Source organism: Palaemon carinicauda, chromosome 16 (genome assembly GCF_036898095.1).
Source record: "Palaemon carinicauda isolate YSFRI2023 chromosome 16, ASM3689809v2, whole genome shotgun sequence".
Lineage (NCBI taxonomy): Eukaryota > Metazoa > Arthropoda > Malacostraca > Decapoda > Palaemonidae > Palaemon > Palaemon carinicauda.
In genome coordinates, this window is record NC_090740.1 from 66,115,904 (window position 1) to 66,134,637 (window position 18,734).

Genomic DNA, 18,734 nt, shown 5'->3' on the forward strand with positions numbered 1-18,734 from the left:
AGTAGTGAGGGCTAGTTACCATCATACAGAACTTACAAACGTCCCTTCATTCGCGAAGAACACTCTTGGCTTCAGCCAATTGAAGTTGGGAGTCAGGGCTCACAAAGTCATTTGTATAGGCCCTATCTTAGCCTTTGTGAGGAATCTTGCTGTCACCCAGGCTGATGTTTGGAAATGCCAAACATTCTTCATAGCTGTTTAACTACTAAAGTATACCCACAAGTCCCTTGACAATTGTTCTTGGTCCTGTGGTGGCTGCTGAAGTGCTTTTATAGCCATCCCAGCTCCTGCATGGAACAGTAAGCATGTTGTCAATGGCAATGTTTAGATATGTTTGGAATTAAAGGTAGGATGACTAGCTCTTTTCCTTAATTTTTCCTCCCCTCTCTTTAGTGATGAAGTGCTTGTACCCTTACTTGCTGGATCTGACTTGATGCTGGTAAGCTACACTTCTGAGCTCCATTCTTTAAAATCTAGAGAAGTCTCAACCCCCCCCCCCCCCCCCCCCCCCCGTCCTCCCATGATGAGAGGTAGGATGGTGTAACATATACTAACCCTTCGATCATCATTTGCCAGGTGTATCATTCCGGATGGCTATCCCTTTCAGACCTTTAAACATTTACTAGCTTCTCAGTACAGGCCAGTTCCTCTCACCATATTCATCTCTGAGATGGACAGATAGGGGTTGCTGTAGTCGTATCTTTTGCTCCTATACAGGACCAGGCAGACGGACATTTCCTTGGAAGAAAAAGAACAAAACATTTTGGTTTAAGAGGGACTTCTGACCTGCCACTTATTGAGACTCGCTATTTAAAGGATGAAAGGTTTGTATACTTGTAGGAATAAATAGGTAATAAATTTTTAAAGTAATTCTTATTTTCCTAAGATATAGAAACCTGAGTCCCTTAAAGTAAAACTTCCCACCTTGACCACCCCTGAGAACGGAGCAGAAGGTCAAAAGTGAAGTCTTTGACAAGGGGGTGGTTACCATCAGTCAATAACTACTCATTAATGAATTCAACGGATGTCAGATCTGCTGGTCACAGTGCAAATTTTAAAGGACTGATGTTTGTATAGCAAGAAAAATACAAATTACTTTGAAATTTGTTTTTATTTTAGTTGATACATTTTCAAGTTTGTAATAGTTTTTTATTTCAGCTAACATTTTCTCATATTTTTTGTAGGTGATATCAGGGGTTGTCAGTGGTATAGTAGCGGGTGGTGGAGCAGACGTGCCTCCTCAGGCAAGCACTTCCTTGAACAGTCCTTTAAGAGTGATGGTTAGATCATCTTGTCTTATTCCTGAACCAAGGTTACATTCACTTCTTTCTTTCCTATTTATGGTAAGTTGTAAATCATTGGACTATGTACTAGGATAGGTAGCCCTAGATTGTTTCATGTCAGATAAGCTTCTATGGTGTGATTGAAGTTGTTATTGATAGTGATGCAAAAAGGAAAGGGTGAATATATTAGAAAAAATTTCTTTTATTTTAAAGTTATTTAATGGTAATCAATATCTTCAACTTCATATTACTGTATAACACAGTGTACTGTTTTCAGGTACTAAATGAATTACCCGAAGGTGAACAGACAAGAAAGGATCTTGAGTCATACATTGGAAGATTAAAACCCACTCAGTTAACACCTTCAGCTTCTATTTCTTCTACTTCTGTTATAAGTACACCTAATGTACCTAAAAAGAGCTTACTCGGACGTGTCAAAAGTCAGAGGTTTGTGCAATTTGATAATTTTTTAAAATTATTTTTTGAAGTTTCTTTGTGATTGGGAATAGGATATTTTCTATAAGTATTTGCTTTTAAAGGAAAGGTTATATTAATTACTGTAATCATGGATCCCCTATTTTAAGTTAGATGAAAATTTGCCATGCAAATGTTTACAGTAGTTATCTTTTACAATTGGACAAAAGTTTAATTTTCTTTAGTGAAAGTGGTAGTGTTGAATGTTACCTAGATATGCTCCCTTATGACTTACTTCACTCAGGTCATTTTCAGTGACTTGCCTCCTTGACCAGGCCATCGCTGGGGGATTGCTTATAAAAAAAATGTTGTTGGGGGAGCGATTAGAATGGGAAGGTTTTCCCAATTATATCATATTTGCTATTTGTTCAAACTCACACACAGACGGTTTTTTTACTATTGATATATTTTTCAGGACGAGCTGTATCTAGACATAAAATCTTTTAAGCGATATGTGAAGAACCCTGTTAGCGCGGGTAGACCAACCTCCCTGCTCACACACTCGCCCAGTGAGCTCTCCTCACTTTAGTTTTAGCTACAGTGAAGTGCAGACATATCGTCTCTCTCTTCCTGACTAATTCCTATTAATTGTCTATAAAGACTTTAGAATTTTTCTTTTTGTTTTTAGGAGTGCTTGGTAATCGTGGACTGCAAACGTGCAGGTTTAAGGGCGGTACGTTCATGTCAGCGATGGAGATGGATCCTTACCGGCTTTACCGTTCTTGCAGACGACACTCCTGCATGGAGTCTTCTCTTTACATCAATTGTTGGGAGTGGTCATCCTCCTAGTTGGAGCGGTATAGTAGACGGTAGTAGTCTGAAATGGATTCTTTACCTTCAAGTTCATCCTCGAGGTCAAAGAAGTTCTGACTTCTCTCTCGTGCCTCATACCCTTCCATCTTCCTCTTCCCGTTCAGCCTCCTCTGGTGCTAATCGTATAAAACGATGATCGTTTGACCCCCGGACAACCTTCGAGCTTGGAAGACCCTGGTGCTTCCCCTAACGAAACAGTGGCGCCTTCCACCCGTTGGGAGTCTACCTCTTTTGACATGCTATGTCAGTTGTGGCCTTCCTTGAGGCTTTCAGGTTCCCTGACGAAGAAATGGCTGTTGATGTTAAAGCTTTGAGCACTGCAGGAGCACAGCTGCTTCCTCAAAGGTTGGTCTTAACCTTCCCTACTGAGCTGCTGGAAGGAAATCCATTCCAGTCTGTTTCCTATTCCCGGCAGATTTTTCTTCTGCAGTTCCTTGTTCACCTGAGGAATTGCAGCCAAGTTCTCTAGATATGCTGGAAATGATGGATGAAATTAAATGTGGTATTTTAATATTTCTCGATCTTAGTGCTGCTTTTGATACAGTTGTGCATGAACTGCTATTTAAATGATCCACGGTCCATTGGCGTTGAAGATCAAGCCTTCGAATACCTAAAAAGACTACTTAGTTGGTAGAAATTACTGTGTACAAATTGGAAACTCTTATTTATCATATGAACCCTTAAAAAGAGGGGTACCCCGGAGGATTGTACTTGGCCCAATCTTATTCTGCATCTATTGAAAATACTACAAAGGCATGGCATGAAATTCAAACTATTTGCGGATGACTCACAATTTTACTTCTCATAAATGATATAGATGACACTACTGAAACTCTAAACCAAATCCTTGATAGTGTTAGAGAATGGATGACATTTAACCCTGGATAGGTACGCTCCTCGGACACCCCTTTAAGGGTATACTCGGACGCGAACGACCCCGACGCCAAAAAAAATTCTTGAAAAATCAGTTTTTGCAGTAACCTCTTTTTTTCTTTTGCCAAAAAAAAACTTCAATGAATGCTTAAAACAACTGTAAAGATAAATACTACTCATCTGCAGAAAAACTATTTATTATAAATATTTTAAAAAATTAAGTAGAAAATAAAAAAGACCTGACATAAAAATTCATAAAAAAAAAGTTTATACATATATACACAAATCCTTTTAGGAATTGATTCTTGAATGTTTAGGACACATCTTGATGTATTTTGGATGAAGTCAGACCCATGGAGGTGAAGATCTGAAATGAGAAAAAAAGGGTAACTTTTTTTGGCCAAAAAAATTTGTCCAAATTTCATGAATTTTTTGGGGTACCCAAATGAAATAGGAAGTGGCTAATTTTTTTAGGGAATAAACATATGTTATCCTAAAATAGAAATATGTAAAAAAATCTTCATTATTTTGTAAATTACATTTATATCAGGGGCCATATCTAAAGGTAATTTTTTGAGTACTTAGAAATTTCGTAAAAAAATACCTATATTTAATATATAATATGATATTTATGCAGGTAAAAATATACCAAAATATCACTAATTCTATAGGGAACAAGAATATATATAGATAGGGCAACTTACGCTTCGGATATGTCCACAAAATGGCCGCCAACCACACTGACTCAGACTCCCTAATCTGCCACTTGAAATGTGGGAAGGGTATGTCAATTTCAAGGTGTTATTTACTAATCTAATTATTATTGGATATGCATAAAAATTGTATGGTGGGTTGCTGGATAATTGTCGATTATTTTACGACTATAAAATTAAAATTCTGACCCAAAAAAAATTTTTTGAAGGGAAATAAAATCGAAAAAAAAACAAAAATGTGAAACAATATAATATTTTAGCTAAAAAAATTTGATGATATTCAATCAAAAAAGAAGTAAACAAAATTTTCCGACAAATAAACATCTAGAGGAATCATTACTCTGTGATAGTTCCTTAGTACGTAGTAATTTTGAAAGAAATGGGAAAAAACGAAAAAATGGCAATCACTGGAAAATCGAACACATACCTATATATACGCCATATCTGGCTAAAAAAAAGATAGGCATGGGTAGCCAGATCATCTAGAAACACTTTCCAACACTATAAAAATATAAGTTTTGCGACACTACTTGCCAATTCCTTACGGTAACATGACTAAGCAAAAAAATGCAAAACAAATAAAAAGGGGCACTCGCGGAATAATGGCTAACATTCTAATATACGGCATTTCAGAAAAAAAAATTTAGCCACGTGCTAGGCAAACCATCAAGGCACATTTTCCGACAAATAAACATCTAAATGAATTATTACTCTGTGATAGTTCCTTAGTACGTAGTAATTTTGAAAGAAATGGGAAAAAATGAAAAAAATGGCAATCACACGAAAATCGAACACATACCTATATATACGCCATATCTGGCTAAAAAAAAGGATAGGCATGGGTAGCCAGATCATCTAGAAACACTTTCCAACACTATAAAATTATAAGTTTTGCGACACTACTTGCCAATTACTTATGGTAACATGACTAAGCAAAAAAATGCAAAACAAATAAAAAGGGGCACTCGCGGAAAAATGGCCATTCTAATATACGGCATTTCAAAAAAAAAAAATTTCAGCCACGTGCTAGGCAAACCATCAAGGCACATTTTCCGACAAATAAACATATAAATGAATCATTACTCTGTGATAGTTCCTTAGTACGTAGTAATTTTGAAAGAAATGGGAAAAAACAAAAAAATGGCAATCACAGGAAAATCGAACACATACTTATATATACGCCATATCTGGCTAAAAAAAATAGGCATGGGTAGCCAGATCATCTAGAAACACTTTCCAACACTATAAAAATATAAGTTTTGCGACACTACTTGCCAATTCCTTACGGTAACATGACTAAGCAAAAAATGCAAAACAAATAAAAAGGGGCACTCGCGGAAAAATGCCCAACATTCTAATATACGGCATCTCAGATAAAAAAAAAGACATGCACGTGTTAGCCCAACCATCAAGGCACACTTTCTAACACATAAACATGAAAAAAAAATCAATAATATACGGCAATTCCTTACTACGTAGTAAATTTTTACAAATATTGAAAAAAAAAAAACAGAAATTGGCAACCGCAGTTAAATACCCAATATACCAATAACTACGTCGTATCTGACAAAAACAAAGTCACGTATGGGTAGCCAGATCATCTAGACACACTTTCCAACACTAAAAAAGCAAAAGTTTTACGACACTATTTGGCAATATCTTACGGAAAAATGACTTGGCAAAAAAATGAAAAAAAACGAAAAAGGGGCACTCGCGGTAAAATGCCCAACATTCTAATATACGGCATCTCAGATAAAAAAAAAGACATGCACGTGTTAGCCCAACCATCAAGGCACACTTTCTAACACATAAACATGAAAAAAAAATGAATAATATACGGCAATTCCTTACTACGTAAAAATTTTTACAAATATTGAAAAAAAACAGAAATTGACAACCGCAGTTAAATACCCAATATACCAATAACTACGTCGTATCTGACAAAAACAAAGTCACGCATGGGTAGCCAGATCATCTAGACACACTTTCCAACACTAAACAAGCAAAAGTTTTACGACACTATTTGGCAATATCTTACGGAAAAATGACTTGGCAAAAAAATGAAAAAAAAATGAAAAAGGGGCACTCGCGGTAAAATGGTCCTCGTGGTGATGTACGACATTTTAACTAAAAAAAAAATCATGCACATGGTAGCCAAACAATCCACCAAGACTTTCCACAACTGATAACCTATACAAGTTGCACCATTCTACGACAATTTCATAATACGTAATAACTTTGATAATTATGCAAATTACCTTAGAAGGGTAAACTCGGTCGCGCTCGACCCCGACGCGTCTCAGAAATCGGGGAAGGAGTACAGCTACAGCAATGCACATCTGGACACTACTAGAGCGTGTAGGGGAGACACCTCCTGCAGGTCGATCACCCACAAATTCAATCACGGGGGTGAGTCACGTGAGAAAAACCTCTTTTTTTTTTGACGCTCGGGGTCGCGTACGACCCACCGTACCTATCCAGGGTTAAACAACTAAAATTAAATGAGAACAAAACTGAATTCATGGTGGTTGGTAAGAGAAACAGCGTGAGAAACTTGGGTGATATTCAAATTTACATAAATGATGACTTGGTGCCGATGTCTAGTAAAATTCAAGATCTTGGTGTATTTCTTGATTGTAACCTGACTCTAAATGCCCAAATAAATAATGTAATAAAAACTGCTGGTTATCATCTAAGAAATATTGCGTTTATAAAAAAGTACCTGGACGAAAATTCTGTAAAGAAACTTGTAATAAACTCTGTTATTACCAGGACTGACCACTGCAACTCTATCTATTACAATTTACCAAAAGTGCAACTTAAGAAATTACAAAACATAATACTGTAAACCGAGGAGCAAGACTGTTAAGAGGTGTCCCACCTAGAAAAAGGATCACCCCTTTAGTAATTGATTTACACTGATTGCCGATTAAAGCAAGAATTGAATTTAAAATATGTACAATAACCCACCAAGTTATCAGAACCTGTCATCCAAAATACTTAGGAGAATTTCTACATATTGCACAGCCAACAAATCGTGTTGACACGAGAATACTTACTGATGGCTTCAAACTGTTGGAACCTAGATATATGTCTACTTTAGGCTCCAGAGTCTTTAAATATGCAGCCCCGAGATTATATAATAAGCTCCCATGAAACATCCGAATAATTGAAGACATTAAGGCTCTCAAGAGGAAACTGAAGACTTTCTCATTTCAACAGTCATACAACAGTGACGATTTAACAGCAAATGAATAATAAGCGACATGAAACGTTGAATACTCTGAACGAACAAGGTAAAACGACAGTGGAGGTCCTGTAGAGAGTGGGGTTCCACTGCTGTATGGGACCAGAAAAGCAGCCATCAAAGTAAAGTAAGTACAGTGATACCTCTACATATGATCGTAATTCGTTCCAGAAACTGCTTCGTATGTTAAAACGATCGTATGTTGTAGCAAATATTCCCATAAGAATACACGGTAATTTGTTTAATTCGTTCCTCAGCCTAAAAACCCATAATAACTCCTTAATAATTGGGTACACATAATTACACATAACATTAATACAATATAATAATACATAAATATCTAAAAAAAGAATAATAATAAAAAAATAATAAATAAAAATGGGGTTTTTATGTAACACTTCACCTTAGCGACAGGCCAGCGCAGGTGTAGGGACTGCTACGCAGGAGGAGATGGAAGATCAGCGAGGAGGTAGGGATGGCGACTTTGTACGATATCGTGTACGATAACTTACACTAACTTACACTACGTGAACTTTAACTTAGCTTATTTTTTTTTTTATTTTCTTAATTTTGTATTTTTCTCTTACATTTTTTTTTCTTTTCTTATTTTTAATTTTCATCACATTCACTCGATTAGGTCTTTCTTTTCTTTGCTTCACTTTCTTTCTTTTCATCTTGATCACTAGACCGTTTTAGTAGAGATTTTTTAAAGAAACTATCGAGTGAAGGTTGCTTGGTATGGCTTTTGAGGATTTATCTAAAATGAGTTAAACAAACATCATCGAACTGCGCAACTACACAGCAAACCTGAAGTTTCTGTGGGTGATGCTTGTCGATGAAATCAACCACGTGTTGATGATATGCCAACATGTCTTATTTCCGCCCTACCTAAGATTTGGCCTACCTCCTCGGTCTCCTCCGACTCACTCAACTGCGCTTGGAACTCATCATGCTGCATGGCTTGCAGCTCCCTGAGTTCCTCGGCGGTGAGCTCTTCATGATGCTCATCAACGAGTTCGGTGATGTCATCTGCATCCACCTCCAGACCCATGGACTTGCCAAGGGATACCATCTCTTCGACGTCTTCCTCGGCGGCAAACACAGGTTCATTCTCGGGACCAAAACCTTTGAAATCTCTGGGAGCAACAGCATCAGGTCAAAGCTTCTTTCAGGGTCCGACGAGTTACTCCCTCCCAAGCCTGATCTATGATCTTTAAGCAGTGCACGATATTAAAGTGGCTCCTCCAAAATTCACGCAAAGTTAAGTTGGTGCTTTGCGTGACATTAAAGCACTGCTTAAATAAGTGCTTGGTGTAGAGCTTTTTGAAATTAGAGATGACTTGCTGGTCCATGGGCTGGAGGATAGGGGTGGTATTCGGTGGAAGATGCAACACTTTGATTAATTTGTATTTGTCGATGATATCATCTTCGAGTTTGGGGGGGGGTGTGCATTGTCCAAACAAAGCAAGCATTTCAAAGGCAAATTCCTCTCCTGAAGGTACTTCTTGACAGCAGGGTCGAAAACTACGTTTACCCATTCCACAAAGATATGCCTAGTAACCCAAGCCTTAGAATTAGAACGCTGTAGAACATGTAGCAGGTCTTTATTAATTCTATGTGCTTTAAATGCCCTAGGGTTTTCGGAATGGTAAACTAATAAAGGCTTAATTTTGCAGTCCCCGCTGGCGTTGGCACAAAGCGCAAGAGTCAACCGATCCTTCATTGGCATATGTCCAGGCATTTTCTTCTCTTCGGTGGTAATGTACGTTCGACTAGTCATCTTTTTCCAAAACAGACTGGTTTCATCACAGTTGAACACCTGCTGCTCTACGTAGCCTTCCTCTGCCACGATGCTTTCGAACTTTTTAACAAAGTCTTTAGCAGCCTTGGTGTTCGAACTCGAAGCTTCTCCATGCCGAACAACTGAATGAATCCCAGTCCGTTTCCTAAATTTCTCGAACCAACCTCGAGACGCCTTGAATTCCTCCGTTGTAGGATCGGCTGAACTCTCCCCCGCGTCACCCCGAGAGCGCGCCGCCTTCAATTCACTGTAGATAGCTCTGGCCTTCTCACAATTGATCATTTCAGTGTTTGTATTGCCAACAATCTCCTTGTCCTTGATCCATATTAACAAAAGGCGTTCCATCTCTTCAAGGGTAGGGCTACGACGTTTGGAAATAATCGTGATCCCCTTCGAAGGTTTCACTGCTTTAATGGCTGCCTTCTGTTTTATGATCGTCGAGATCGTAGACATATTCCGGCCATATTGTTTAGCCAGATCGCTAACACGTACACCTTGCTCATGCTTTTCTATTATATCTTGCTTTAGTTCTAATGAAAGCATTGACTTCTTCCTTTTCTCACCACTACTACTACTTTCTGAACCGAAACTAAGCTTTTTAGGACCCATGATTACTAAACACAGAAAACAACACGTGAAAAAGGAAGATAAAAAACACTGTTAATAACTGAGCGAATAGAGAACAACCACACGATGTGCACGAGATGAGAGGACTGATCAAGGTGACGCTCGATTGGCGTCCCTCCGATGTGCTGCCGTCTAGCGGAGTCAACAACAAACCACGGTTGACGCTTTCGAGAAAATTCCACGCGTACGCGTATTGTTTACTTCGTATGTTGGAGCAACACTTCGGGTGTCGAGACAGAAATTTGGTCGAATTTTACTTCGAATGTTGGAAAATTCATATATTAGGACATTCGTATGTAGATATTCCACTGTTAAGGAGTTCCAGCCTAGTGCAGTCACCCTCCCTGGGTGAGTACAAGTGCTGAGTTTACTCAGCAAGAGAGGTTTGCCTCCCTTGATTGCTCTCTCCCTCAAGTACTTTGTAAGGTGGTGAGCGATACTTCTCCACCTCGCAGTAGCTCTCCAGGGTCAGGTTCTTCAGAGCAATCTGGTGATTGTAGGTGACAACTCCCTGGAGTCAAATGTACTTTCCACCTTGCCTCCCTGGCATGAGTCTCACGAGTGCGCTACGCTCCAGCGCAGTTGCAGCAAACGTTCTCAGTGTACCTCTGCCATCTGAAGAAAAACTCCTTTCCATTGGGTCCTGAGGTAGCTGCTCAGTGGTTGTGGAACAATAAGGTAACACTTTCAGCATAAGTGTTGAGGAGAGGTAGAATAACTGCCTCTTTTACCTCTCTCTTGTTCCCTTCTTGAGGTGATGCAGCAGTTACACATTGGTTGAACATATGATACCAGCGAGTTACTCAACAGAGCGCCTTTCTTACAGGCTGCATCTGCCAAGAAGCAACTCCTCCATCCTTCTTAAAAAGGGGGAGGAGGGATCACTGTCTTACCCAACCTTTTTCTTTCGTTTCCTTATTTGATAATGCCGATGGCATCTCCCTGTTAGGGGGATAGGTGTTCATTGTCATAGTATAGGTTTCCTTTTAACCCAGTACTGGCCAAGGCCCCAACAACTTTTACATCCCTATGATTAACTGTTATGCAGCATTTGAAGTCACATTCCTTGCTTCTGAATGGGACCAGGAACGATGACATGTCCAGGAAAGACAAGAACCTTCGAGTTTGGCTCAAAGGAACTTCCACCAATGAGCGACTCTCCCTATTTTAAATGACAAAAGGTTTGTTTATGTATGTGCAGGAACAAACAACGAATTAATTTTTGTTTAGAATATTTCTTTGATTAGCAATACAAATTTGAGTCTTCCTTTAAATTTGATTTCCCTCCTGAAGTACCCCTCTCACTACTAAGTCTAGGGACAAAAGTGTCTACTCTGGAACAGGCAGGTGGGTGGATCTTTCCTACTATGCTAAATGTCATACATCATCATCATCATCATCTCCTCCTATGCCTATTGACGCAAAGGTTAGATTTTGCCAGTTGTCTCTATCCTGAGCTTTCAATTCAATACTTCTCCATCCATTATCTCCTACTTCACGCTTCATAGTCCTTAGCCGGTAGGCCTGGGTCTTCCAACTCTTCTAGTGCCTTGTAGAGGCCAGCTGAACATTTAGTGAACTAATCTTTCTTGGGGAGTGCAAAGAGCATGCCCAAACCATCTCCATCTACCCCTCATCATGCTCTCATCCCCATATGGCACTCAAGTAATCTCTCTTATAGTTTCATTTCTAATCCTGTCCTGCCATTCAACCCCCAATATTGTTCTGAGGGCATTGTTCTCAAATCTACTAAATCTATTGGAGATTCTTTCATTGTCATGCCTTGACTCAGGTCCGTAGAGTAACACCAATCTCACTAAACTGATATAAAGTCTGATTTTTATATGTAATTTTAGGCGATTTGATTTCCAAATTTTACTTAACCTTGCCATAGTCTGATTTGCCTTTTTCAATCTTTCACTAAACTCTAATTCTAATGACCCTGTATTGGAGATCATAGTTCCTAAATACTTTCATGATTCTGCCTCGTTAATCATTTCTCCTTCCAATGATATTTCATCTTGCATTGCATACTCCATTCTCATCATCTCTTGTCTTTCTTTTATTTATCTAAAGCCCAAACTCGTGTGATATTTCATGCATTCTGGTAAGCAAGCATTACAAATCTTGTGGTGTTCTGCTAACAAGGACAGCATCATCAGCATACTGTAGGTCTGCTAAATTCCTATCACCAATCCAGTCCAATCCTTCTCCACCATCTCTGACTGTTCTATGCATTACATAATCCATGAGGAGGATAAACAACATAGGTGGCAAATCATTTCCTTAGAGTACTCCACTGTTCACTGGAAATTCATTTGATAAGACTCCGTTAACATTAACTTTGTTTGCACTTGCCATGCTCAGGAACAGACAATCAAATTTACATATTTGAGAGGAATTTCATAATAATGCAGGACTCACACAAAATTGGCCGATGGACACTTAAAATCTTTTCATAGTCCACAAATAGCATCCAAAGGGAATTTCTATATTCTACGAATTGGTGTACGTCTCAAAATGAAAATTTGGTCAATGCAACGTCTACATTTTCTAAATCCTGCTTGTTCATCTCTCAGCTTTTCATCAATCTTTCTCTCCAGTCTCTTTAGAATAAGCATACTGTATATTTTCATAACTGACATAAGTGTTATGTCTTTGTAATTATTGCAATCAGTCAGGTCTCCTTTGTTTGCTATTTTCACCAACACTTCTAACTCCCATTCGTCAGGTTTTGCCTCTTCATGCCACATTCTACAAAATAATCTTGTAAGTAGTATGGGAGTCGCTTCATATTCGGCCAGTATCATCTCGGCAGTTACTCCATCGTAACCCGGGGCTTTCCATCTCTTTAGTCTTTTTAGGATAGCTTCGACTTCAAACACATTGAATTCATTCTTAAGCACATCAAGGTCTTCATCAGCTTCAGGTATATAAATCAAATTATTCCCTTCATATCTCCTATTCATAACCTCACTAAAGTGTTCCATCCAACATTGTCTTTCTTTGTCTTCTGTTGTTATAACAGAACCATCTCTTATTATTATTATTATTATTACTTGCCAAGCTACAACCCTAGTTGGAAAAGTAAGATGCTATAAGCCCAAGGGCTTCAACATGGAAAAATAGGAAAGGAAATAAGGAAATAAATAAATGGTGAGAGTAAATTAACAATATATCATTCTAAAAACAGTAACAGCGTCAAAACAGATATGTCCTATATAAACTATTAACAACGTCAAAAACAGATATGTCATATATGAACTATAAGAAGACTTTGACTGAACTTTTGAAGTTCTACTGATTCAACTACCCGATTAGGAAGATCATTCCACAACTTAGTAACAGCTGGAATAAAATTTCTAGAATACTGTGTAGTATTGAGCCTCATGATGGAGAAGGCCTGGCTATTAGAAATAAATTGCCTGCCTAGTATTACGAACAGGATAGAATTGTCCAGGGAGATCTGAATGTAAAGGATGGTCAGAGTTATGAAAAATCTTATGCAACATGCATAATGAACTAATTGAACGATGGTGCCAAAGATTAATATCTAGATCAGGAATAAGAAATTTAATAGACCGTAAGTTTCTGTCCAACAAATTAAGATGAGAATCAGCAGCTGAAGACCAGACAGGAGAACAATACTCAAAACAAGGTAGAATGAAAGAATTAAAACACTTCTTCAGAATAGATTGATCACCAAAAATCTTGGAAGACTTTCTCAATAAGCCAATTTTTTGTGCAATTGGAGAAGACACAGACCTAATGTGTTTCTCAAAAGTAAATTTGCTGTCGAGAATCACACCTAAAATTTTAAAAGAGTCATACAAATTTAAAGAAACATTATCAATACTGAGGTCCGGATGTTGAGGAGCCACCGTCCTTGACCTACTTAGAGTCATAGTTTGAGTTTTGTTAGGATTCATCTTCATACCCCATAATTTGCACCATGCACTAATTCTAGCTAAATCTCTATTAAGGGATTCACCAACCCCAGATGTACATCCAGGGGATGGAATTGATGCAAAGAGAGTAGCATCATCTGCATATGCAACAAGCTTGTTTTCTAGGCCAAACCACATGTCATGTGTATATAGTATGAAAAGTAATGGGCCAAGAACACTACCCTGGGGAACACTGGATATCACATTCCTATACTCACTATGGTGACCATCAACAACAACTCTTTGAGATCTATTACTTAAAAAATCAATAATAAGAAACGACCCACCCACTCTCAACTGTTTGAGTTTGAAAACTAGGGCCTCATGATTAACACGGTCAAAGGCAGCACTAAAATCAAGGCCAATCATACAGAAGACGACATTGACAAAATCTAGGACGTACTGGTCCCGGATTTCGCTCAATGTCTCCAGACAGCATGAGAATTAATAGAAATAAAAAAAGAGACATCATACTTAAAAACTAGATTAACAAGAATTATAACAAAAACAATATGTACAGAATTATAAATAAAGTGATCAATGATACCCATAAACTAGTAAAAAGTCGGATAAACTGGTCAACATGGAGGAGCCGACACACCATGCAAGGCTAAATACCCTCCAGGATAGCCATTTTAACTCTAGGGAGGACAGTAAGGATGGTTTTGAGAAGAAAAAGAATCAGAAAAAGGAAAAGACAACCTCATGATAAACCACCAGGCATCCATGGCCCTTCTATCAAGCCTGCCCAACACACCATTTCAAAAAAACAAGAGGAAAAAAAAAATAATAATAAGATAGAATAGTGTGCCCGAGTGTACCCTCAAGCAAGAGAACTCTAACCCAAGACAGTGGAAGACCATGGTACAGAGGCTATGGCACTACCCAAGACTAGAGAACAATGGTTTAATTTTGGAGTGTCCTTCTCCTAGATGAGCTGCTTACCATAGCTAAAGAGTCTCTTCTACCCTTACCAAGAGGAAAGTACACTGAACAAATTGTAGTACAGTAATTAACCCCTTGGGTGAAGAAGTGTTTAGTATCTCATTGTTGTCAGGTGTATGAGGAAAGACGAGAATATGTAAAGAATAGGCCAGACTATTCTGTGTAAGTGTAGGCAAATGTGATCTATCTGATTTTTGTAAATGCCACATGGTGAAGTCCATGTATACTTGTGGATGTGCTTGTGTTGAAAAAGAGTACCTCCAATGACAAGATTGTTTGCTGAACAGAAACTTAGGAAATGTGCTCCATTTTCATTTGCAACTTCGCCAAGACACTCCATTCTCTCTCTATCCCTTGATTATTTCTTCCAACTTTAGCATTGAAGTCACCAATCACAATTTTCCTATCTGTCTCAGGGATCTCATCTATTACCCTCTGCAGTTCTTCATAATATTCATCTTTTCTTTCTTCAGGGGAATCATTTTTGGGGCATAACAAACTATAATTCTCATATTGCACTGCTTTGATTTGAACTTTGCCTGTAACAATCGACTATTTACAGCTCTCCACTCAGTTAATACCTCTTCTGCTCTTGGTGTTATCATCATTCCTACCCTTTGTCTTCCAACTCCATCTGATCTTCCTGAGTAGATATATATATTACCTTGGTCTAAAGTGTCCTTACCAATCCCCTTACAACGTGTTTCACTTAGGGCCAAGATATCCAAACTATATTTCATAAATTCACTCTCCACTTGCTGTAGCTTCATAATCTGATTTTGTTCTAACATTCCATTTACCTATTTTCAATTTTTATTTAGTATTTATAAACCGGGAGATTCTTAGCACCTCGCTACGCCTAGGACTGTGGCCATTCTGTCATTTTCTCTTTCCATGACTGACTAAATCCATTAAGGATTCATTAGCTAGATACATCAAAAGTATAGCCAGTTCTTGCACAGTGTCTATCTAACTAAGGCAAATGACCCCTGCCAGTCCATACTAATTCTAGTAAGATCAACCGCCAGGCATCAGGAGTAAAAACCGAAAAGGCAGTTTGTGTATCGCCTTAAACCCAATCTGTTCCCCTCCTGCTAGTGACTTCGTCGAGATTTAGGGGTGCATTTCCTGCACACCCAAAGATCTTATTACTCCACCAAGCTGCTTATCCGCTTATACGAGTATAATCATTGGCAAACATGGATTGCCAAGGTATACCGCTTAGCACCTGTCATTAATAACCTTTTACTATTAATGATTCAATGGCCATTTCACTGCCATTCAAGACATATCCACATTTAAAAGAACTCAAGTTTCTGTATATTTACAGAATCGAATGATATGTATTTTTATGTTCCATGTTCTTTTCCAGGCAGACCATTCTTATTGATACCAGTCTATCACTAAAATATCTGCATCTCCAGTACATTAAAGGGACTTGAATATATGAATACATGGAGGGAAGGATTTTTATCAGTTTCAAAATTTTGTAGAAGTTTATTTGGTTATTTTGCCAAACATGAACTTCTTTTGCTACATAAGTCCATGATGATGATAGTGTCAGTGAAAAGTGAAAAGAAGTTGCAGGATATTTTGAGTTTTGGAAATATTATTGTCGACTTTTTAGGAGAAAGCATCTGATAAAGTATAATGCTTTTGATGCTGATTCATTATTTTTATGCTTTAAACACTTTTTTTTCAATATTTTATTGTATTTTACAATGTATGTATGTAGGTATTATTTGAGTGTTGTATAGTTATAAATTACGGATTGTTTCCCACAACTACGCTGTTTCTTTTTACTATATTTTACTGATGTAATTTTTGTAGTTTTTTTTTTCTGCTAGTTTCAGTCTGTTTTAATGACTTACTGTCTATTTCATCATCTTAGTCATTTTCAATTCTGTTGGTCAATTAGAATATGCTGTATAGTGCTTTGGTATGTTAATCTTATCTGTAGAATTTTATCTTAGGTATGGGTTTAGAAGATATTATTTAATTTATTTTTAACAGAATAAGATCATCAAAAAGTCAGTCAGAAGGTACCACAGATTCAGATGGACTAGGGTCATCCCAAGATTTATCCAGTAGTTCTAGTCAGTTGCCAGGACAGAGCAGCCTTGATGAAGTTGACAGCACTCCATCTCCACTGGATTATGATACCGTCTTAGTTATATCTGTTAATGTGCCTAGTCCTCCAGAATGTCCTGGACTCATGTCTGAAGAAAAAGTACTTTCTACTATGCAAGTAAGTATTTAACTTTATGCAATCTTTCTGGGTGGATAAATAAATAAATTGTGTGTTGTTTGATAAATCATTGGGGGAGATTAAATATAGACTTCAGATATATTATCAGTAACTGACTTTTTATAGAAATAAGCAAGGCTAGGGTGATACTATTCTGTTAGTGAATGATTTTTGCAGATATTCTACTTTTCGTTAGTTAAATGTTTTCGAAGCAAGATCTTGAAAATTCAAAAGAAAGTTAAAACATTAGAAAAAATAAGTCATGTTATCCCTATAACGTTATTTAATGTTTTTGTTGGTAGAGCTAAGAGGACATCTTTTTTAAGTGCATTTGCTTGAAAATTGTGGCTAATTTTTTGTCTATCACAAGAATTTAGGTGGTTTTTCAATTGAGCTGATCCTTATACTGGCTTGATTTGTCTTCTGAATCTTTTAAAATAAATTTTTGTCTTTGCTGCCACACCACTCAACTGTATAACTTGCCTTGTGGTCCACATTCCAAGTGCATTCCAGGGCAAAGTGAATTACAGTATTCACCTTGTGGTAGTGCGATTAGCGATAATCTTACAAAATTTAAGATTTCTATAAATGTAATAAATACTGAGAATGGAGAAATAGCAGTAGAGGCCATGCTTCAGTAGTTGTCGAGAATGGACTTCTATGTGTCACCCCCATTCGCCATGATAAGACAGATCCAGATTAAATCCAAAATGCCAGTCAACTCAAGGATGATCATCATTACTCCCTACTGGCCACAAATTCAATGGTTTGCAGAGCTGTGAACTGTATCAGCAGATTTTCCAAGTTTTTGGCCTTCAGAAAAGATCTTGGATCACTGTATTTCCATCATTTTCACTAAAACTTGCATGTCACTATTCAGAACAAAAGAGTCAAATAAAATTTCCTGACTGTCATTAGTTGCGTCTAAAAGCGGTTCTTTCAGCACTATATCAGTGGTAGCGATCAATTCATTTGGCTCAAATCTAAAGATATTTCTGCTACCAATACTACTCTGGATAATGTTAAATTCTAATTGTTTCCTTATGGTAGAAATACCTTTGTTGCCTTCATTAAAGGTTCTAAGTCCATATTGGCCTTTCTTCTACAGCATACAGGGTTATATCTTAATATCAGTGCAGTTATTCGAAGGTCATCTGATATTTTATTATTGAAAAATTATAGTCAGACCTCGTTTTTTTGCGAGGGTTAGGTTACAAAGACAGAAGCAAATATTCACGAATGCCTGTTGCCCTAGGGTGCGTTAACTCCTAACCTAACAAATCACTACCCCTTCCCTACAAGCAGGTGCCAAATTGTAATGGTTCTGTCACTAAATACAAACCCTTTGCTATTTATAGGGATATAACTTTCAGCGAAGTTGAAAGACGATCCATGAGAATTTTAGCAAGGGCTAACCACCTCAACTGCTAGTTAGCGGGATGGGTAGTGGGTAGCCGGCTACCCTGCTCACTCACACACCTTGGCTAATCACCCACTTTGCTTTGTGGCTCGGTAGAGGATGGACCTTACAACTCTCTCCCACTGTTAAGACTTGCCATTTGGTTGTTTAACAGTTAATCATGTTTTTTCTTATTCTTAAACTTATGTTTTCGTTTTATGTACAGTATATGAAAACTCGTTATGTTTATATATATATATATATATATATATATATATATATATATATATATATATATATATATATATATATATATATATATATATATATATATATATATATATATATATATATATATATATAC

General features: G+C 37.6%; 1 protein-coding gene across 2 annotated transcripts in view; it reads left to right on the forward strand.

Annotated features, from left to right (window-relative positions):
* The window catches only part of Gapvd1 (GTPase activating protein and VPS9 domains 1), a 494,617-nt gene that overhangs the window by 247,941 nt on the left and 227,942 nt on the right, over positions 1 to 18,734 (forward strand). For both annotated transcript variants that reach the window (XM_068389833.1, XM_068389834.1), the window contains 3 exons: positions 1,185 to 1,343; positions 1,561 to 1,730; positions 16,737 to 16,971. In XM_068389833.1, the coding sequence (XP_068245934.1) occupies positions 1,185 to 1,343; positions 1,561 to 1,730; positions 16,737 to 16,971 (564 nt within the window). The remainder of the gene's footprint in view (positions 1 to 1,184; positions 1,344 to 1,560; positions 1,731 to 16,736; positions 16,972 to 18,734) is intronic.